Source organism: Panthera leo, chromosome A1, assembly GCF_018350215.1.
Source record: "Panthera leo isolate Ple1 chromosome A1, P.leo_Ple1_pat1.1, whole genome shotgun sequence".
Classification (NCBI taxonomy): Eukaryota; Metazoa; Chordata; class Mammalia; order Carnivora; family Felidae; genus Panthera; species Panthera leo.
Genome location: NC_056679.1, coordinates 136,244,268 through 136,267,738, shown reverse-complemented (window position 1 = coordinate 136,267,738; position 23,471 = coordinate 136,244,268). Strand labels below are relative to the sequence as shown.

The window sequence follows — 23,471 nt, the reverse complement described above, 5'->3', positions numbered from 1 at the left end:
AAAAGGACTCTACAACCACAGAAGACCTTAAAAATCATTTCATCCACCCTATTAAGATCGTCTATGAAACATGAAATCCAGAGAGGGGATACTGATCTTACCATTCTTTGGAGTCCAAACTCAAATCCTCAGACTATTGTTCAGGATGTACATACACCTTTTCTAGTATGTCACTTCAGGTAGAATTAACCACACAATAAAAGATGAGGAAAAGGAAGGAGCATAGCATGTGCTTGAAATCCTTTATGGAAAACAAAGTGCTAGGAAAGAGATGATGGGTCAGACAACACTCTCTGGTAGTGACATCAGTATTTCTGGGAGAGAAGAGAGCCCTGCCGGGGCGGGGGAGGAAGGGGCGTAGGTATGCGCGTGTAGGAGTAAAGGGAGGCCCTCTGACTGTGATACATGTAACTGAGAAACTGCTTTATCCAAATAGGGATAAACATCTCATTTTAGATTCATGAAGTGTTAACCCTTGAAGAGACTCTACAAAAGAGTATCCAGTTGAACTTTTTGCTATAATGGAAGTGCTCTATGTCTACACTGCCCAATATCTGAGTCCTACTGGACAGTTAATCTCTGGAATAATGCAACAAAACTGATTAAGCTATTTTCTTACCGGTAATGTTTTGAAGGAACAGCAGAGGAATATTCCTTTGGCAGCATAACTGGATGAAGTGAGCCCCCTATAAGCAAATGAGGTAATCTTTTTAAAGGGGGGTGAACAAATCTGTAGCCATCATGCATCCTACAAACACCATACCTGGGTCAGCGGTAGGAAAGTGTACCCTGTGCTTGGCTAGTTTGACCTTACAGTAACACTAACAACAATACTCCCGTGTGGACCCACGGCCAATGGGACATCGACTATGGTTTGTACTACATTTGTTTGCAGTCATGTGTGTGATCACTGGCTCACAGCTGTAGGGATGAAGTCAAATCACTAACATTCTAAACAGCAAGTGAAACTCAAAAAACTAGAAATGCTTGTCAGTGGGAATTCCTGAGCCTCACTATAATTCCTTAGTTTTCCACTTTAAAAGAAAACAGAGGGGCACCTGGGTGGCTCAGTCAGTTAACTGCCCAACTCTTGATTTCAGCTCAGGTCATGATCTCATGGTTTGTGAGATGGGGCCCCAGGATGGGCTCTGTGCTGGGAGTGAAGGGCCTGCTTGGGAATCAATCTCTCTCTCTCTCTCTCTCTCTCTCTCTCTCTCTCTCTCTCTCTCTGCCGCTCCCCCGCTTAAGCTCTTTCTCTCTCTCTCAAAATGAATAAACATTAAGAAAAAAACTTTTAGTAAAAATTAAAGCAATATAAGCACTTTTAAAACAAGTATTCCTACAGCCTGAGGATACATACATGTCATCCACAGCACTTACAGTTCAAGCGTCGTATCAAAACTTCCCTGAAACATTTCATTGTTTAAATAATGCTCTAGATAAAACATGTTAATGTAAACCCCCATATAAATGGTTTCAAACACTAAGATACACACACACACGCTCACATGCACATACAGTGTTCTGCCTACTAAGGCATCTGGTTAAATATTTTAAAGTTTTCATGCAATAAACTTTCATTCATTACTTGACCTTCAAAGTTTAAATTAAAACAGAAAATCCTGAAACATGTTTAACAGTACTTGCCTTTTTTGCAGATTCAGAAAAGAGAACTCCGTTATTTCCAATGATACCTATAGGGTATCCAAATATTCTAGCAAATCCTCAAAAGAAAATTGAAAAAAGATTTATTTATTCCACAGGATTTTTAATTCACAGCTAACAGACATAGTTACACATTCTTTAATTTCAAATCAAAGTTTAAAATGTGGGGATTCTGTCTAGGGTACAGAACAGCTCATGTCACAATTTCTTCTTTCTAAAGTACTGGAGAATCTGGGTTCTTTGCTTCCTTGAAAGGAGTGTGTTACCTGTAAAGTTATCACTTTGTCTGACTGGTTGGTTTGGTTCGATGATGGATGGGGTAGGGTGTTGCCCATTCATTTGTGTAACACATGTCCGAGTGCCTACTAAGTACCAGACAGAGGACATTCTGAAATGGAACAAATCACAGGTGGAGAGCCCTTTAAAGGCCCATGTTCAGAGCTATCTGTCATTCTCAGGTGACTGGCTTGCCTGAAAGTGCCTGTGGCAATGACAGGCCCTTGAGGTAAAGGGTATAAACTCAGCAAAGGCCAACTTGCTTTCTTTCTTTCTTTTTTTTTTTAATATAATTTATTGTTAAATTGGCTTACGTGTAACACCCAGGCCAACTTGCTTTCAAAAGCGGGAGCACAGTCGAGGCCAGTGGTCACACAATGAACCACCACACTTTCATTTTCTCTAAAAGCTTCCTTTATTCCTCACCACCAGTCCCACTACCACTGCAAACACCCACTCTCCATACACACAGACACAAAGGGAGAAGAAAAAGGGCGAAAACGATTAGTATGTGAGACACCTGAGGGGATTTCAGGAGGCTTTGTAAACCTGAAAAACTACAGAGATCTTCCCAAGAGTGAATTTCAACAAGCCTAACGAGGACTCTAAATAGGTATCAAACACTTGGAACCCAAGAGTCAACAAACAGTGCTTGTTGACAAAGCACACTCCCAAAGCGCCTGGGGACCCCGCTCTGTCTTCAAGCTCAAGATACACCGGCTGCCAGCTGAGACGCTCGGTGTGTGGTGTGCGACACAAAGTGGTGTGTGACACAAAGCAGGTGCTTGAAAAATTGTTGAAGGAAAATTAATGGATAAGAGAGAGTGTCAACCTGCTGATATGCCAGAACACTGAATTTTTAAAAATTTGTTTTTGTTCTTTACTCTGGCGTTGTCTTGGTTTTCTTGATCTTTCAGTCCTAAAATCCCAGCCAAAAGCCTATGCTGCATTTCTTAAATGGCAATGCCACTTACAGAGACAGTGCAAAGGGGTGACCTTCTCCAAAGGTCTAGCAATCCACTTCCACTTTTGTGCCCCACCCCCACAAAACGAGCTGGGAACTTGCACATCTCTTGGCAGTGTGGTGCTGCCCCTAAGGTATACTGCCCTTTGTGAGCTATTTAGACTTTCAACCCATCCTGAGCCTGGCTTGGGATCTCCAGGCACAGGACCTACTAAGTAGGGCACATGCCCCACTATATCAGGGACACGGAGGAAGTGCCTTCACCAGTTTCCTTCGGGCCAAACAGGAAAGCACAATGTCCAAGAAACTACTAGGGCATACCTAGGCAGGTGCAGAGGCAGGAGGAAACTCTTAAGAGCTGCCAGAGATACCTGGTCCTCAGAAAAATCTGTTCTTCCTCCCCCCAATACTTCCTCCTGTCACCAACCTCCATTCATTCCCCTCTTCTCCTTCTCACTTCCCTTTCCCTTTCTCCAATCTTATCTGAATTCAAGACAGAGGAATTCCTCAGTATTCTAGGGGACAAAGGTACCACAGGTCTTTGAGCAAGTAAGGGGCAAACTGGTAAAAACAGATGACAAGGACAGCCCATCCATCTTTGGAAAAGAAGCAGAAACAGCTCTGACTTGTTTCAAACTGCTGCACAGTGAGCGTTACATCCGGAACTATTTGGCCACAAATCCTGTCTATATATCAAACAAAAGTCTCTTAATCACTTAAATACCTCAATACAAAAACATAAATTCCACTCCCAGTGTGAACGCTTTTATTGCTCATAAATCACACCAGGAGAAAGTGTTGTGATTTATCCTTAAGCCTTCACGTAGATTTGCAATTTGGATTTTTTAGAGTTTTTTTTTTTTTTTGCTCTGATATGTTGCCTTCAGATTACTTACTACATTTTCTAGCTTTCATAAGACCAAATAAAATTCAGAGAATTCGTTTTGCCATTCGTCCAAGATAGATTATTATGGGTCTAGCATCTATGTTTCAAACACTTTTCTTCCAAAGCCTGCAAACTTAACACTTTAGATGAATGAATGAACTTTTATAAATAGACTTATTTGTTTTTTCAGACGTGGTTTTCTGTCCTGTATTCTCAGTCTAGTGTTTACATGATTCGACGTTAGACCCACACAGAGGCTATGAGAAGGTCCTTCTAGGAAGGACATTATATAAAACCTCCCAGTTGAATTAGAGACTAAAGAACCAAGGAAACAGTGCTGAAATTTTCAAAATAATTACAAATTATCCAAACAAGGGAAACCTGGGTGACTCAGTTGGTTAAGTGTCCGACTTCAGCTCAGGTCATGATCTTGAGGTCTGTGAGTTCGAGCCCCACATCAGGCTCTGTGCAGACAGTTCAGAGCCTGGAGCCTGCTTCGGATTCTGTGTCTCCCACTCTCTCTGCCCCTCCCCGACTCACACTCTGTCTCTCTCACTCTCAAAAATGAATAAATGTTAAAAAAAATTTTAATTAAAAAAAAAAACCCAAATTATCCAAACAAAAAGAACTACAAATGCTCCCACTAATTTTACTGCAGTAACAGGTCTTTACACGGTGAATTCCACCAAGTCACAGACAAGGTCCTGCACCACAGCATCCAGCCATCATCATACTAAACCCTCTGGATCTACGAAGCTGCTCAGCTCCAAGTCATCTTCACAAAATAACTCCTTTTGAATACAGACCCACATACTTGTCCTGCTCTAAATAACAAAGCTCACACCAAGTGCATCGATACCTGGAGATAAAACATCACTTATTTTCAAAGTAATAGAAAAAGTTCAGGGGCACCTGGCTGACTCAGTACAGCATGTGACTCTTGATCTCGGGATAGTGAGTTCAAGCCCCATGATGGGTGTAGAGAGTGCTTAAAAATAAAATCTTTAAGGAGATGCCTGGGTGGCTCAGTCAGTTTAGCATCTGACTTTGGCTCAGGTCACGATCTCATAGTTCGGTTCGGGAGTTCGAGCCCAATACTGGGCTATGAGCTGACAGCTCAGAGCCTGGAGCTGCTTCAGATTCTATGTCTCCCTCTCTCTCTGCGCCTCCCCCACTCACTACTCTGTCTATTTCTCTCAAAAAAAAATAAACATTAAAAAAATTTTAATAAAATCTTAAAAAAAAAGAAAAAAGAAAATGTTCATATTTTCAATTCTTTGCCTTTATACCTGTAACTAATGTGTCTCCATATAAGGCTTTGAACTCATTGAATCTGCTTCCATCCACGATTCTAGCAATGACCTAAGAAGAAAAATAACAGTGTCCCTGAGATATTATACTACAAAAGAATTTTTTGCATTAACGTTAGTCATAAGGAAAACAAATTCATGCTTAAGTTGTTACTTTCACAGAATTTCACCCTACACAGCAAGTCTTCTCACTCGAATTTCACTTTAGATGCATGGTTGATACCCTGAAGTCATTCTGGGCCCTGGTTTTACACTGCGTGGTCAGAGCAACAGCACCATGTTGCAAAGCAGAGAAGCAGAGAGACTGTAAGGGCTGCACGCTGGACTCAGAGCTCCAGGAGCTGCTCAAAAGTATCAGCTGAGGGTCAGGGATTCAACCACAAAGCATGGGATAGGCTCAGAGTCAGGAGACTTAGCCTCCAACCTAAGGGATCAATAGGACTTGCATGTCCTGGAGGGAGTCTCAGTTCTCACCTCTGCAAAGGTGGGACAAGGTTGTGAGGATGCGATGAACCTAAGCAAATAGTGCTGAGAGGAAGACCCAGCCCTGATTCCTGGCTCTACAGCTGAGAAACCAGAGTCACAGCCTGGCTACCTCAAGTCCTCTGAACCTCACTTTTCTCATCCGGTTTAAAGAAAAACAAAAAGATAAGGGGAGCCCTCTTACACCACTGGTGGGAATGCAAACTGGTGCAGGCACTCTGGAGAACAGCATGGAGGTTCCTCAAAAAAATTAAAAGTAAAACCACCCTATGACCAAGCAATTGTACTACTAGGTATTTATCCAAAGGATACAAAAATACTGATTTGAGGGGCACAGGCACCCCGATGTTGACAGCAATATTATCAACAATAGATAAGATATGGAGAGAGCCCAAATGTTCATCAACTGCTAAATGGATATAGTCAAGGGCAAAACTAAGGCACAGAATCTGATAGTAAGATAATTTCCTAATTTGAAAAAAAAGATAATTCCCTAATTTAAAAAATATTCTGTCAGATAGCAAACAAAATAAAAGACTACATGCTATATGCAAGCACTAAAAATTGTCAATCTAGACCAAAGAAGACCATGTCGACAATCTGTAACCATAGCAACAGCTTCAACTGTAATCAAGTCTAATCTCTGCTAATGTCATATTGATTTAAAACGGTACGTTTTTTTCCTTTCAACAACTTACTGACATTGCATCCACTTCCCAAAATCAGAACACTAAAAAGAAACAGCTGAAAATTATGAAGTTACCTACATCATTCCTAAGTTCCACAGGAATAATGAGTCCTATTTTTGAACAAAGCAAGTTTCATCATTGTGCAATGAAAACTTCCCAACCATTAAGAGGATTGTAATCCCCCTCTCTCTTCTAGTAAGAGATCATTCCCTTATATGTCACTCCCTACTGAGATCTACAGTAGGCTCTAAGGCACCAACCTATCTAAACAGATTGCAGCCTTACAAAGGAATATAATGAGATTGACAGCATGGTTTATAGCTCACAGTTCCACTCCACACACCTCTCGGACATCAAAGTTCCTCTTAAGGTTAGTGCCAACTATTCCATACAATTCATCAGCAGGAAACAAAGGATCTTCAGAAGGCTCAATGGAAACCTGCAGAAATATAAAACAACCACATCAACCTGTTAAAAGACATTATTCAGGGTAACATAAGTCAAAATGCTTTTCAATAAAATAAAAAACAGAAGAACATAACCAACTCACATCCAATTTCTTCTGATAATTTAGATTCCTCACAATCTTCCTAGTTATGTGAAGGGCATGAGTATCATCCAAAGCATAGTAGTCGGATACTCCAGACTTTCTACAGAGTAAAGCACACTAAAACAATCAGAACAGGGAAAAGGAAAAGAAGTATCTTAAACCCCAAATATCTTCTCTCACTTAAGGATAGCATCATTTCACTTCCAAAATACTTCAATACATGTCATCTAATTTGATTCTCACAATGGCCGTGGCAGAACGGTATTATCCTTATTTCACAAACAGGAAAAACTGAGGTATACTTAAATTAAGTACCTTGCCCTAGGACCAGCAGTAGCTGTGTAAGAATCCACACCTTCTATTTCTTAATCTTGACCTTCTTCTACTAGACCAGAGAGCCTTGCTGATGAGGACTTCTATTTAATGCTCCTCCCATGCACCTCAAACAAAGCTGTATATGATTAAACTTCAACAACCACAGATGGCATAATGTAGTCCATAACAACAAAGTGTTTGTCACTAACTAACTAAGCTCCTAACAAAGATGCCAACTATGGTCTCTCATTTCAGAGAGACAGCTGAGGAGCACCTTACAAAGTTACACCCTAAGAGTAAGCTGCTATAGGTAACATACAAAGGCTTGAAGACCCTGTCCCTCGGATCAATGGTAAAACTGGGTATTGATAATAGAAGTGTGATAAGGGCCACTGAGGTTCCCATTCAATTTCAAGTTCGGTGTGAATGATGCATGGGCTTGCTCTATTAGTTTTATTCTGATTAGATGGCTTGTTATCTCACAGGTAGATATACTATGACTCTGTAATATAATATTAAAAATAACTGTAGGGGCACCTAGCTGGCTCAGTCAGTGGAGCATGTGACTCTTGATCTGGGGTTATGAAGTTCAAGCCTCACGTTGAATGGAGAGATTACTTAAAAATAAAATCTTTTTAAAAATAAATAAATAAGGGGTGCCTGGGTAGCTCAGTTGGTTAAGTGTCCAACTCTTGATTTTGGCTCAGGTCACAATCTCACCTCTACCCTACTCTACCCTGGCAGTGCAGAGCCTGCTTGGTATTCTCTCTCCCTCTCTCTGCGCCCCTCCCCTGCTCTCTCTCTTTCAAAATAAATAAACTTAAAAAAAAATGTTTTAACTAAAATGATGATAAACACAGACAAAAATATGTACCTGAAAAATAAAATTTTTCTTCATTTTATGAGTAAGGACTAATCTGCTGCAATCTAAATCGTGATGATTGTGATGTCCTGTCTAGGGAAAAATGCCAAACCCTTGATAGATATTTCTTAGAAATGGGTTCTCACGGTGGTTTCAGGGCACTCTCTACCTCTGGACTGGGTGTTTCTAAATGAGAATAGAGACCGTGTTTAGTCCTGGCTACAGCCCCACACACGCTGCAAGTACTAGACCCTTCAGTTTTTTTAACTTAATACGACATTTTACAACTAACCATATCTTTTAAATGCTTCATACATAATGCCAGCTATAACTGCTGACTTCTAGCTGCACTGTAATAATTCAGTAAGCAAACAGCAGCAGAAGGAACTACTTCCAAATCAGTAAAATGCTTTCCTTTCAAAACTGCCTAGTATTTATGAAAACAGCAGGAAAGGGAAACCTTTGATGAGACACTATATAATGAAAGTCTTTATGTCAAATTAACTCCTCAGGACCACTAATCAAAGAGGTTTAAATATGGATTTACAAAGAGGAACCTGGGTGGCTCAGTCGGTTAAGCATCTGACTTTGGCTCAGGTCATGATCTCATGGTTTGTGGGTTTGAGCCCTGCATCGGGCTCTGTGCTGACAGCTCAGAGCCTGGAGCCTGCTTCGGATTCTGTGTCTCCTCTCTCTCTGCCCCTCCCCCCACTTATGCTCTGTTTCTCTCTCAAAAACAAATAAACATTAGAAATTTTTTAAAATATATGTATTTACAAAGACAGAGAAAACCCAAAGCAATCTATTACACTGTTAAAAAGAACAAAAACCAAGCCATCACCGCTTAATCATTGTCTCATGATTTTAAACAGGTTATTATTAATAATAATAGCTAGTAGCAATAGGGTGCTTAGCAGGCATAAGGCACTGCTAGGAGGTGGGAACTATTATTATCTTCATTTTACACATGAAGACATGAGGCTCAGGGAAGTACGTAGTTGGTCCAGTCACAACAGTAGTAAGGCAGTAAGTAAGTAAGTAAGTAGTAAGTAAGGCAAACAGAAGATGAATTCTGGAACCTACAGCCCAACTTGGCATACTGCCTACAGTGTTTATGGGCACCAGATAACTTTTTTTAAATCAAAAAAATTTTTACACTACTGCTCGTCCAATGATATCTTCATTTCCTTCTCCCGTTAAGCAACCACAAACAGTGGCAGTCCACCTTGTATTCCACCCACCTGTTCCACTGGCGTGCTCCTCCCTCCCGGCTGCCTGCCACGGCCTCCCTCCCTCCTCCTCCCACACCAACGTCTGCCTGCAACAGCCCACGCTATGGATCAGAGAGGACCACAGCAAGTCCGCTTACACGCATGTGCTCACCATAAAGAAACGAGTGCTCTGTTCCACGCATGCAGAACATACAACTTAGGTGTCCTAAGCACAACACCGCTCCCTTAACCACTCCTCCTATTGCCTCTAGTTGGAAAGCTGGAAGCAAGCTAGCATATTCATTTTGTAATTGCTTTTTAGCTCTTTGGTTTCTCTTATCTACGTAATGAAATTATTAATCCTGAGGGGAGAGACCAGGCCTGAAATTTTTCTGTGTTACTCCCAACACTGAGTGCCATCAATCTAACCACAGTAAGCTCTCAGTGAGAAGGGAATGAAGGAAAAACTGAGGCAAACGTAGCTCCTTTCCCCAACTTTTCTTAAGGCGCAGTGGTGCTATTGACAGGAAAGTAGAAATGCTGTACCTGTCTTCTTTCTCCTACCTACTAGACTGCTCCCGTAGCCTCCTGCCTCTCTGGATTTGAGGTCTGGCAGCACAAAGAGGGGTTCATGCACCTGCCAAGCCAGGGAGCTTGATGACGAGGTCTACCTGCAATTTATACCTGGCTTCTTTAGGGTACGGTCCTGGGCCCTCTTCTTTATCTACCCCCATCTTGGGGTGAGCTAGCTCAACTAGTCCCATGGGTTTAAATTCTACTTCTATGTTGACAACTCCCAATTAAAGATCTCCAGTGCTGATCTGGGGAGCAGACTCTTATCAATTAACTGCCTGCTCAGCCAGCATCCCTACTTGGATGTCTCAAGCGCCTCTAACTTACCCGGTCCAAGAGGAATACCCGATCCCCCTGCCCCATCCTCAGATCTCCTCCTCCTCCTCCCATCTTCCCTGTCTCAGGAACGAAACCATGTCAAGTTATCACCTATGTTACCCCACTTTCCTACACCCCTTATATGACATCCATCAGCAAGTCCCTCAGTTCTGTCTCAAGGAAGCTTGAACCTGGTCACTCCCCCTACGTGCATGACCACCATAGCCACCAGCATCTCTCACCTATACTGCTGATAAAACCCCCCGAATTGGTCCCTCAGGTAGACTCATGCCAAATCCCTAAATGCTCTCTGTTTTACAGCCAGGGCGAGTTTTTCTGATGAAATATTTCATAATAGCATATCTCTCCTTAAAACTCCTTAAAGTTCTCTTTAAAAAAAAGTCCAAATTCTTTAATGACAGGTTATGATATACAACAACAAAAATAGTAGCAGTTAACATTTATAGGTACTTACTTAAGGTACTATTTCAAGCAATTTATATGTATCATCTCAATCCTCACAAAACTCTAGGAGGTAGACAGTCTTCTTAGCCCTGAACTGTAACCCGAAATGACTAGACCAGTGACATGATGGAGGCAGTTCACGACTGACTCACAAGAGCCAAATGTGTGCACCTCTTCCTGATTCCACACTCAGTGGTGTCCTCTCAGGACCTTGCAATCAGCCTCGGTGGGATAATTTACATCAGGGGCATTGGCAGGTGCCACAAAGTAGGGCTTTTGCACCCACCCCCCCCCCACCCAGAGAACCAGCTGTTATGCACTTACTGCTGTTGAGAGTTTAGCTAAGCTACCTCATGGTAGATGGCTGCCTCAGCATCTACTTCGTTTGACTGAGTGGCCTGCAGGAACCTTAAACTCACTCCAGCACGCTCATGCGAGCACATGCTCTGGACAGCAGCCACAGAGCACAAGCACGTGTTAAGTCCTGATATGACTCCCCCAGCGACCTTCGTAATCAACAGTCTCCCTGCCTCCCAGCTCCTTCCTGCATGCCTTATGTGCTCCTTAAAGAAGACCCATATGGAACTGAACGAAACTCCCATCTTTGGGTTTGAATGGACTAAACTAGCCCTAGACTGGGAACCCCAAAGTGCTCCAACATGGACCCTAAGAAAAACATGTGCTCAGGTTCTGCCTCTGTCTGCGCTCTGCCAACAGCTCCCAGCGTGGTCCCTCAAGGCATGCTGTGTACTTCTTCCAGGTTCTGTGAGTAATACACTTGTCCATTTCAATTTCTCTCGTGGTCTGTTGTTGAATCACAGCTCACCATCCAGCACATTGTGCTCCACTTAACAAATATTAATTTCACAAAGTCTTAATGCCTGCACGGCACTGGGTTAGATCCACCTCCTATATGCCCTTCCTATACTTCTTTGTGGACCTTATCACATGTACACATTTATATCATTTTTTGGCAATTACTTATCACCCACCTCCCTAAGATGTTAATAAGCTCTCTGAGGTCAAAGACAATGTCTACCTTATTATCTTGAATACCTGTAACAGTGTCTGGCACATAACCAGTGCTTGATGGATGTTTGTTAAAGAAATGAGAGGGGCGCCTGGGTGGCTCAGTCGGTTAAGCAGCCGACTTCAGCTCAGGTCATGATCTCGCGGTCCGTGAGTTCGAGCCCCGCGTCGGGCTCTGTGCTGACAGCTCAGAGCCTGGAGCCTGTTTCAGATTCTGTGTCTCCCTCTCTCTGACCCTCCCCTGTTCATGCTCTGTCTCTCCCTGTCTCAAAAATAAATAAAACGTTAAAAAAATTTAAAAAAAAAAAAAAAAAAAAAAAAAAGAAATGAGAAACCTGTCTCTCCAGTCTTTCTAGGCTACAACGGAAAAGCTGATGTTCTAGCTTAGAAATGCAGCTCTACAGTTCAAAGAACTGAACCCTAAAACAGCAGCTCAAGAACCAATGGACTGTGGTCAGACCTGGCAAGTTTAACTCTTAGAAAAAATAATTAAACTTTCTCTTAAACGGACAAACAGGCAACAGTGAATCCTGGAAAGAAACAATGGCCTCTGTTTCACCTGCAGTGCAGATCGGCACCTCCAAGATCCTCAGCTGAGACCTCTTCTCCAGTCGCGGCTTTAACCTACAGCAGCGATAAAAGTCAGGGGTGAGTTTTGCCCATTGGAGAAATACGAATGCTTACCTACCATGCAAGTCTTCTAACCTGACTATGGCTAACACTCTTTCTTCCACAGAGCTAAGATTCTGTTTTCTTATTCCACCCACCTAGCAAACCTGCATAAAATGGTCTCTAGTCTACAGATGAATAATCTGAACCCAGAGTCACCAGAGAATTTCCTCACAGCCCCTGAGCAAGTGAAAGAACCTGAGTTGAATCGAGGTATTTCTGGCCTGAGAAAGCCCACTCTCCTTCTCCTAACCTATGCATGTCAAAGCATTTGTGTCTGTGCATATGCTGTTCCCACTACCTGGGCTCCCTGCTCTCTGTCACGTACCTGAGGAATCCCCCTTCATTCTTTAGACCCCAGCTGCTCTATGTGGATTCTCCTGACCTGCCCAGGCCTCTTCATCATTAAGGAGTCTCCACAGCAATTAAAAGAACAATGCTTATTCATCTGTGGTCCAAGAATACTCCACATACACCTCCAACAGGGCACCTATCAGATCGTATGTCAATAATCTGCACATGTCTCTATTGTCTCCTCTATACTGTGAGTTCCTTGATAACAGGAACTGTGATGTATTTGTCTTTGAATGCTCAATAAATTTAATGAATTAATGCCAGTTTTGGCTATCCTGAAAAATTCCAGTAATTATCACAAACTCTTAAAGGTACAATACCTTTAAGATGGCAAAAAAAAAAGTCTCTAAGATTAACCATATCTAAGATTCAGCAGAATATGACCAAAAAGAAAGAAACTCAAGTAATAAATTACGAATGACTTAATTACAGCCTGAGAAATTCTAACAGAAAAAAAAAAAAAAAAAAAAAGAAAAATTATTTAGTGCTAAACGCCAACCTGATCCCTTAGGAATTGCTTATTGATTCCTACCTGTTTGGGTTGACTGATTTCTTTTTCTTCAAATAGAAACATGTTTTTATTAGAATAACGAATATTTATCTAAACTGCAATGTAGCAAGGACTTACTCCCTACCTCAGAAGCTCTGTCTTGGCTTAGCCAGTTAAGCATCTGACTCTTGGTATTGGCTCAGGTCATGATCTCACAGTTTGTGGGATCGGGCCCTGTGTCACGATCTGCAATGATAGCATGGGATTCTCTCTCTTCCTCTCCCTCTGCCTCACCCTGCTCATGCTCCCACACTATCTCTCTCTCAAAATAAATAAATAAACATTAAAAAAAAAAAAAGCTCTGTCTTAAATAAAATATTATTGCACAGGGAAAAGTAACTAAAATTTTCACCTCCAATTATTCCACCCACAGGACTAAATTCTTGGTTCTCTTCTTCCCAAAATATTCATTGTAAAATAGCATTCAGCCCAGACAATAACTAATTATAAGAGGTGTCTGGATATTTAAAGTTGCAAAAAAGGAATAAACAACCATTATGCTCTATTTACTTATTTCCAGGGTTCTGACTAATATCAACTGATAAAATAAGGATTCGTCATTGGTTAATATTTACTGAACACCCACCCACAACATGTCAGATACTGTGACAGGTGCAAAGATGATAAAAATCAAAAACAGCTCAATCTACTAAACATTAAGTTCAGAAGACCGAAGAACAAAAAGATCCTTCAAAAATTGGTCTTATTATTATGCATTTTTCCAGCCACTTTAAGTGACTAAAAGCTATAGCAACGCAACCCCACATTATGCACAAAATCTTTTTCAATTTTCAATAAAACAAGTGTCAAAATTTAGAACCCTGAAGCGGATGAGGCTGCTGCTGCTTTTTTTTTTTTTTTTTTTTAAACCTGTAACCATGTCTTTCAGGGGGACACTACAGAACAGAGTCGAGTTGTCTAAGAGAACTGCTGACTTTGGCTGCCTCATTGCTCCTGGCTGAGGCACAGGGTAAATCTGAACCCACCGACTGGAGGACACTGCAACTGCACATTAGAAAAAGCTTTCTCTTGAAAACAGCTAGTGTTCTTCCATTATTCTCATGCTGCCTACAGTCCCAAAAAGGTGTCAGTCCCATCTTTACTCATTCTTTAAGGAAAAACAATACGAACTACTGAAAGTGTATACCCTTCACTAGACAAAGGTAAATTTTGAATGAATTCTCTCCTCTCATTACCCAACGACAGGTATCATATATAACTAGAAAAATATTAAAGAATAATTGATAACAGAAGCCTTTTGAATAATGCCTTCAGACTTTTATTACATATAAAATGGCAGCTCTTCAGGCTTACCTGATCCTCAATAAAATTTATTAAAAATGATTACAACCATTTGGAAAATACACGTTTTTCACATCAAAGCAAGCATAAGCTGTTTTCAACATAGTTTTTTTTTTTTATTTTTTTTTAATGTTTTGTTTTTTTTTTAATTTTTTTTAATGTTTATTTATTTTTGAGACAGAGAGAGACAGAGCATGAATGGGGGAGGGCAGAGAGAGAGGGAGACACAGAATCAGAAACAGGCTCCAGGCTCTGAGCTGTCAGCCCAGAGCCCGACGCGGGGCTCGAACCCACAGACCGTGAGATCATGACCTGAGCCGAAGTCGGACGCTTAACCGACTGAGCCACCCAGGCGCCCCTCAACATAGTTTTTAAAATAAATTTGTGTTGGGGTGCCTGGGTGGCTCAGTCGGTTAAGCGTCCGACTTCAGCTCAGGTCACGATCTCGCGGTCCGTGAGTTCGAGCCCCGCGTCGGGCTCTGGGCTGATGGCTCAGAGCCTGGAGCTTGCTTCCGATTCTGTGTCTCCCTCTCTCTCTGCCCCTCCCCCGTTCATGCTGTGTCTCTCTCTGTCTCAAAAATAAATAAACGTTAAAAAAAATTAAAAAAAAATAAAAAAATTAAAAAAAATAATAAATTTGTGTTACTATTCCAAAACCAAAGATGATTTTTTTGACAGAATTTTAAAGCAATAAACTTACTCTCTGAGATAGAATTCACATACCACAAAAATCTCACCTGAAGAATAAAATTCAGTGTTTTTTAGTGTATTCACAAGAACGTGGAACCATCAACACCACGTAATTCTAGAAGTTTCATCACTCCCTAATGAAAGCCCATAGTCATTACAGACACTCCCCATTCTACCCTCCTCTTGGTCTCTGGCAACGACTAATCTATTTTCTGTCTCTATATATTTGCTTATTCTAAATATTTCATAGAAGCAGAATTACACAATGCTTTTCCTTTTGTGTCTGACATAATGCTTTCATGGTTTATGTTGTAGCATGTGTCAGAACTTACTCCTTTTTATGGCTGAATAATATTCCATTATATGGATATCACAGTTCTAGAATATCCTTGACATTCTTCCTCTTACCTAATAACATTCTTAGATTTCATTTAAATAATGGGACATTTTTCTAAGATGTAGTAATCACCTGTGTCTTCACCTACCCTCCCTTTATCCCTCTGAAGTCTGGGACCAGACTGTGACACAAGCACAGCAGAGTGAAGACAGCATTACTGAACAACACTGGAATGGAGCTGATCAAAGAAGGAATGGGGAAGAGTCTAGGATTACGTAATCCACTCCTCAGTCCTGCATCACAGGCAAGTGACTGTTAATGGTGTGCAGGAGCCCCCTTGCCGAAGGGCCCTGTGCTTTAGGGCTTAATGCTCAGTAGTTACCTACTGAAATTCTAATTTTATTTATTTATTTTTGAGAGAGAGAAAGAGAGAGAAAGAGAGAGAAAGAGAGAGAGAGAGAGAGAGAGAGAGAGAGAGAGAGAATATGCACATGAGCAGGAGAGGGAAGAGGAAGAATCTTAAGTAGGTCCCATGACCGTGAGATCATGACATCACCTGAAGTCAAGATTCAGACGTTTAACTAACTGAGCCACCCAGGTGCCCCAGATTTTCTAATTTTATCTTTGAATTTGTGTTCTGTAAATGAACAGTGATGGGGCTTATGTGCTGGGGTTCAGAACTCTTGCCTGGTCTGCCTCCCCCCACCTCGGTGGAAAGGGTTCTTGGCTCCCTGCTTCTCTGCCAACTGATCCCTGGGCACTGGGCTCTGCCCTATCTGCTCTTCCCTGCCCCTGCATGGCAACTGTTACACCTGCCCCCAGTGGGGGCCTGGTATGGGCACAGGGAGGATCAGGGGTCAGGCATGCACCCCCTGGCATCTCAGGGTGGAGCACAGCAGCACCGGCACGATCCTGGGCTGGCAGTGCTGAGGTGTATTCTCTAGCAGATGACTCAGTGGAGGCGGGAGCTAGGGGACAGCCTTTTGCCTCCGCCCATTTGGATACCAAGCACATCCTAGAGCAGAGGCTGTATACCCTTGGAGGTCATATGTCCATCAGGAGTTGAATGGTGGGCCCACTGGAAGCACGAGTGCCAGGGAAAGGGTGTATTCCATGTTGGAGAGAACATGTCCTTAAATAGCAAATAAAAAACACCGTGACAGATAAAGGTACGACAGAAGGAAAATGTTTTATATTTTAGTACCTTTAACAGTATTTTTTTCTTCCTTTTTGAACAAGGGGTCCTGTATCTTCATTTTGCACTGAGGTCTGCAAATTATATAGGTGGCCCTACAAGTGATTCATAAAGATTGCTAGTATTAGAAATTTAGAGCACCTCTCACAGCTATTCTACATTGTTCCTTTTTATAAAAACTTAACCTTTTTGAAAAGTAGTATTTTCACAAGGCTCAGAGAGCTAAAGATCTCAAAATGTTTACGTGCAGAAAAAAAAAAGTCAAAAGTGTCTCTCCCACCCCATTCCATCTCCTCTGCATTTAAACCATGTTTACTGTATCTTCTCTAGAGTTTCTATATGCATACACATTATATGCATATACATGCATTATATATATGCATAAATGTATAATTTCCCCATTTTACAAAAAAGTGGACATATGTGCAAGCACCTTGCTATTTTTTTTCACCTAACAATTTATCGGCTTGTTGTTGACCCTGACTCAAACAGTACTGCAACTTATGTAAAAGAAAAAATAAATAAGGCACCTGGTGGCTCGGTCAGTTATATCTCTGACTCCTGATTTGGGCTCAGGTCATGATATCACGGTTTGTGAGTTTGAGCCGCTTGTCAGGCTCCACGCTGACAATATGGAGCCTGTATGGGATTCTCTCTCTCTCCCTAGATCTCTCTGCCCCTTCCCCACTCTCTCTCTAAAAAAAAGTGTGCTCAAGAAATTCATGTTGACTGAATTGACTCAAAAAAAAAAAAAAAAAGAAAAAAAGAAGTTTACTTCATCAGCCATTCAACAAATGATCCTGTGCCAATTGTGTATCCACATACAAAACAATGTCAGACTCCTTCTTTAAATCCTACCCACATGAACTCAAAATGGATTACAAACCTAAAAGAGCTAACACTATAAAACTGAGAAGAAACTGAAGTATTAAATCTCCATGATCTTGCAATATAGGCAAAGCCGTCACATATATGACACCAAGAGCACAAGCAAAAAGAGAAAAGCAATACATAAAGTGGACTTGATCAAAATTAAAACTGTGCATGCTTCAAAGGAAGATACCATTAAGAAAGTGAAGACAATCCATAGAGAGAAAATATGTGCAAATCACATATCTGAAAAGAGACTTGTATACCGAACATATCAAGAATTCTTAACTCAATAAAGACAACCCAATTTTACAAATGGGCAAAGGATCTTGGGGCGCCTGGGTCGCTCAGCTGGTTAAGCGTCCAAATGTTGATTTCAGCTCAGGTCATGATCTCACGGTTCATGAGTTCAAGCCCCACTTTGGACTCTGAGCTGACAGGGCAGAGCCTGCTTGGATTCTCTCTCTGCCCTTCCCCCACGTGCATGTTCTCTCTCTCAAAATAAACTTAAAAAAAAATAATAAAAGAATGGGCAAAGGATCTGAATAGACATTTCTCCAAAGAAGATACACAAATGACCAGCAAGTACATGAATGATGTTCAATATCATTAACCATTAGAGAAATGCAAATCAAAACCTCAATGACGTACCATCCACTAGGATGGCTATCATCAAACACATATACAATAACAACTGTTGGCAAGGAAATGTAAAAATCAGAACCCTTACACACTGTTGCCAGGCATATAAAATATGCTCTGGACAGGTTGGTATTTCCTCAAAATGTTAACCTCAGAGTTACCATGTGACCTAGCAACTGTACTCACAGGTATATAACCACTATAAAAGGAAACATATCCATACAAAAACCTGGATGTGGGGGCGCCCGTGTGGCTCAGTCAGTTAAGTGTCTGACTCTTGATTTCAGCTCAGGTCATAATCTCACAGTTCGTGGGCTGGAGCCCTGTGTCGGGCTCCATGCTGACAGCACACAGCCTGCTCAGGATTCTCTCTGTCCCTCTCTGCCCCTCCTCTGCTCATATGTGTGTATGTGCTCGCACTCGCTCTCTCTCTTTCTCAAAATAAGTAAATAAACTTAAAAGAAGCTGGATGTGAATGTGCACGGCAGCATTATTCATAATACGCAAAAACTGGAAACAACCCACATGACTATCAGCTGATAAATGGATAAACAAAATGCAGCCTATCTATACAATGAAATATTATTCAGCAATAAAAAGAAATGATTTCTCAAAAAATTAAACACAAAATTATCACATGCTCCGGCAATTCCACTTCTGAGCATATACCCAAAAGAAATGAAAGCATGAAACTCAAATATATTTGTATACTCATGTTCACAGTAGCACTATTCACAACACCCTCAAGTGGAAGCAACCCAAAAGTCCACTGATGGATGACTGAATAAACAAAATGGTATATACATGCAATGGACTATTACTCAGCCTTAAAAAGGAAGTTCTGACATATGCAACAACATAGCGAATCTTGAGGACCTTATCCTAAGTAAAATATGCCAATCACAAAAGGATACATACTGTATGACTGTACTTGTACAAGGTACCTACAGCAGTAAAACTCATAGAAAAAGTAGAATTGGAGTAGCCAGGGACAGTGGAGGTTGGGGAGAATGGGGAGTTAGTGTTTAATGGGTACAGATTTTCAGTTAGAGCAGATGAGATACTGCTGGAGGTGGATGGGGGTGATGGTTGCACAACAAAGTGAATACACTTAACGCCACAAAACTGTGTCTTTAAAAATGGTTAGAATGGTAAAATTCATATTATGTATATTTTACTTCAATCAATCAATCAATCAATCAATCAAAACTATGTTCTTACCAACGGGGGTCCTCCCAAGAAAATGGTGCCCTGCTTGCGTACAATGATGTTTTCATCAGCCATTGCAGGCACATAAGCACCACCTGCCGTACAGGAGCCCATGACCACCGCTATCTGCAATCCAAGCAGACAAGAAACCCCTGAGGTAAGGCTCAAACAGTTAATTATAGTCTCTGGATCTACAGTTCCATAAACGTTGCAGTACCAGGAGATATTACTAGCTGGTCCCTATAGTTCTTTTTAAAAATGGTCCTCCGAATGTTTGGAATAGTTTCTTAACTACTTCTATCAAAGCATTTTGAAGGGCTTAGATCACATTTTTTACAAAATTTATGGACAGTCTCCCTGTGAGAGAGAAGACTGGCCATTTAGACCATTAGCCTGATCGACTTAATTGAGAGGAGAACCTCCACAAGCCACCCAAAGATTAGCAAAACTGTGTTGAAACTAATAATGTCTTCTCAACAACTACCACTTACCTCACTGGAATACTGAAATAATTCTCCAAGTGAGTGTTAATATTTTGTGTAACACTGAATATGGTACGTTCTAAATATAAAACTAATGTTAGCATCAAAGTTGAAAATCTTGCTCAAAAGAAAGTCAATTGTGTACAACCTGGGTGATGTGTACCTGAGTATTCGCAGTATTATTTTCCCTACTTTTATGGGTATTTAAAATTTTCAATAATAAAGCTTTAAAAACAACTCTTGCTTACAGATTAATAAGACACAAAGAATAATAAATATGGGTTTGGCTGATTATGTCTAAGTCGGCATAAATAATATCAGAGAAAATTTTTAAAAGTATGTAATGGCTATTTTCTTAAATTACCATATGAAAGCAGTTTTTGCTACTAATTCCAATATCCATTCTAGCAGTTTTCTTACAGTCATACAAATACCCACTTTGAAATGAAAATGCTACACTAGTATCAATCCAAAGATGCAAGACAGCACGAGTTAACATTTTTCCATCTAAATGGCAGTCACAAAAAGTATTTTTCCCTATTTCATGTATGTTATTAAAAATGGCTGCAAAATCGCACTGCCAACATATTACAAGTATTTATCACGCATTGTGTTTGCTTATCAATCAGAAGTTTATTTTCGAAGTATCTATGGCTAGAAAAGTTCTTGAACAAGGAAAGAAGCACCGGAAACATTCATTGTGACAGTGTTCAAGAAAACGAAGATAGCAAATAACCAACACATCCATCGACACAGCATTTTGAACCAATACACCAACTGTCAATAAGTAAGTTCTTAAAAAATCTGAGGGAAAAAAACAAATGATCTTAACACTTCATAAATCCGTATGGAGGGTACATGAGTGTTCCATTCTGTTACTAAACTATTCTCTGTTCTTTCTGCATTTTTGAAATATTTTATGGGCTTTTTTTTAAGGTTCTATCAGGAGTAAAGGACACGATTTCACCTTATCAGCCTGTTCTCTGTACACGAACAGCAGATACAGTTCAAACTATTTCAGTACCAAAAAATAAAAGTCAAGGAAGTAGAGAAGAGTCACAGTGAAGTAAAAATCTAAAAAGGGACACATTTCAAAGCCCTGAAGAACTAAACAGGCATAGCAGGGTTCCATGAAAACAAACTGAAAGCAAAAGAAAGCAATAGCAACTGTCAGCAAATATTCAGAGACCAACGATGGGAGGCAGGGTAGCTGGTAAACAAGGAAAGAAGAATCTGTTTGTCAAAAGGTAGTAAGATAAAAATGAGGGAAATGAAGCTGAATGCCATCATGCCATCTCAGGGGGAGAAAAGACCTATCAGTTTGGTAGAAAAGTTTCACAAGTGAATCGCTAACAAATTACTAGTGCATCTATGCTAGGGAATTCTGCCATATTCCTAAGGGCACTTCAGATGCGGTTTTTTCCAAAGCATTTCCAAAGCCAAGGAAACCAACAATCCACTTCTCTTACACGAACTGATAATGGCCTCCACCGATCCCTGACTCTTGGTATCCGCGTCCTATATAATCTGGTAGCATGTTTCTAATACATAGATTATAGCAAGTGTCACTCCTGTGATCAAGTTATGAGAGACTCTGTCTTCCACCTTGCTGGCTCCCTCTCTTGCCCACCTGCCTGTTCACCCTAATGCATCTAGCTGACATGTGGTAACTTACTCTATACGGATGCCCACTTGGGAAGGAACCTAGACATGCTTCTGGCCAACAACTTACAAGAAAATGAGTGAGACCTGCAGAGAACTAAATCATGCCAACAACCACGTGAGCAAGCCGGGGCAGACCCTTACTAATGGAGACTGAAGAGGACTGCAGCCACATGAGACCCAGAGCTAGGGGATCTGGCTCAGCTGTGCTCAGAGTTGTGCCCCATAGCAACTGTGAGGTAAAAAATGGTGCTTTCAACTACCAAGTTTTGGGGTACTCTGTTCTGCAGCAACGGATAACTATCGCAGAGATCAAAAAGCATCTAAAGTAACTACAACTGAAGCACATCTGAAGCCTTGGGACGGTCTTTGCTTAGAAGTACTTTGCTGTTGGTGCACCTGGGTGGCTCAGTCGGTTGAGCGTCTGACTGGAGCTCAGGTCATGATCTCACAGTTCATGAGTTCGAGCCCCACATAGGGCTCTATGCTGACAGGTCAGAACCTGGAGCCTGCTTCAGACCCTGTGTCTCCCTCTCTCTCTGTTCACCCCCACCCCCTGCCCACCTTGTGCTCTGTCTCTGCCTCTCAAACATGAATAAACTTCAGCTCAGGTCATGAGTTCGAGACCCCATCAGGCTCTGGGCTGACCAGTCAGAGCCTGGAGTCTGCTTCAGATTCTGTCTCCCTCGCTCTCTGCCACTCCCCCACCCACGCTCTGTCTCTGCCTCTCAAACATGAATAAACATCAAAAACAAAACAAAAAAACCAGAAAATACTTTAAAAAAAAAGTTCTTTGTTGTTGCTGCCCTTCAGTAAACCATTCCCCTATTGCAGAAATGGGAGACAGTCCATGAACAGAATGCTATACCATCCCAGAGAGTAATGAAAAACCAAAAGACATGGGTAAACATTGAAACCATTTTGCTAAATGAAAGAAACCACTTATTATATGATCCCTTTCACATGAAATGAATAATAGGCAAATCACAGAGTCAGATGAGTGCTTGCGAGGGGCTGGAGAGACTGGATTGAAATAAGCAGTGACTGTTAATGGATATGGCATTTCCTCCTGGAGTGATGAAAATGTACTAGAATTGCCTCAACTCAGGGAATATCCTAAAAACCACTGAACTGTACATATTAAATGGGTGAATTGTATGGTATGTGAATTAGATCTTAATAAAGCTATTATAAAATTTTTTAAAAAAGAGCTGGAATTATTAAGTATATAAGAATCAAAATTCTCAAATTTTATCAATAAGAAACAGGCTAGGGGTGCCTGGGTAGGTCAGTCGGTTAAGTGTCCCACTCTTGGTTTCAGCTCAGGTCATGATCTCATGGTTTGTGGGTTTGAGCCCCATGTTGGGTTCTCTGCCAACAGTGTGGAGCCATCTTGTGATTTTCTCTCTCTCTCCCTCTCTGCTCCTCCCCTGCTCACGTGCTCTCTTTCTCTCTCAAAATAAATAAATGTAAAAAAAAAAAAAAAAGAAACAGGCCACGCTAGTCACAAGTATCTCATAGACATTAAACTTAGCATCTCTAAAGCAAATTCTGATAAAAGAAAAATTAAATAAAAGAACCTAGATTAGAGAAGTCACCACCGTTGCAGAATGTCCTCTTCTCATCGTTTAATTCTAAGCCATTCGCTTACTTGCAGAACAGGGTGAATGTCCATCAAAAAGAGCCCTGCCACTGCGTCTGCTCCTTCTTCTCACAAAGCACAGGAACCCCAGGGCCAAACAGCTCTAACGGCCTTCCCTGTCCCAAAGCATTTGTCTGTGGTACAACAAGGATCTCACGCTGAACCATGCTGGACAAATGATGTAGACCCCAAGGAAGAAAATTCTGCTGCTTTCTCTATTAAGAAGACATTAAAAGGACATAAGTAAGAGGTGTGAACATAACGTATACTG

At 41.1% G+C, this 23,471-nt stretch overlaps 1 protein-coding gene across 1 annotated transcript in view; it reads right to left on the bottom strand.

The window, feature by feature from the left end:
- The window catches only part of MCCC2 (methylcrotonyl-CoA carboxylase subunit 2), a 64,896-nt gene that overhangs the window by 12,425 nt on the left and 29,000 nt on the right, over window positions 1–23,471 (bottom strand). The window contains exons 7-13 of the mRNA XM_042940682.1: window positions 19,427–19,540; window positions 12,156–12,220; window positions 6,824–6,923; window positions 6,617–6,712; window positions 5,081–5,153; window positions 1,648–1,724; window positions 620–686 (exon numbers count right to left, since the gene is read on the bottom strand). Coding sequence (XP_042796616.1) covers window positions 620–686; window positions 1,648–1,724; window positions 5,081–5,153; window positions 6,617–6,712; window positions 6,824–6,923; window positions 12,156–12,220; window positions 19,427–19,540 — 592 coding nt within the window. The remainder of the gene's footprint in view (window positions 1–619; window positions 687–1,647; window positions 1,725–5,080; window positions 5,154–6,616; window positions 6,713–6,823; window positions 6,924–12,155; window positions 12,221–19,426; window positions 19,541–23,471) is intronic.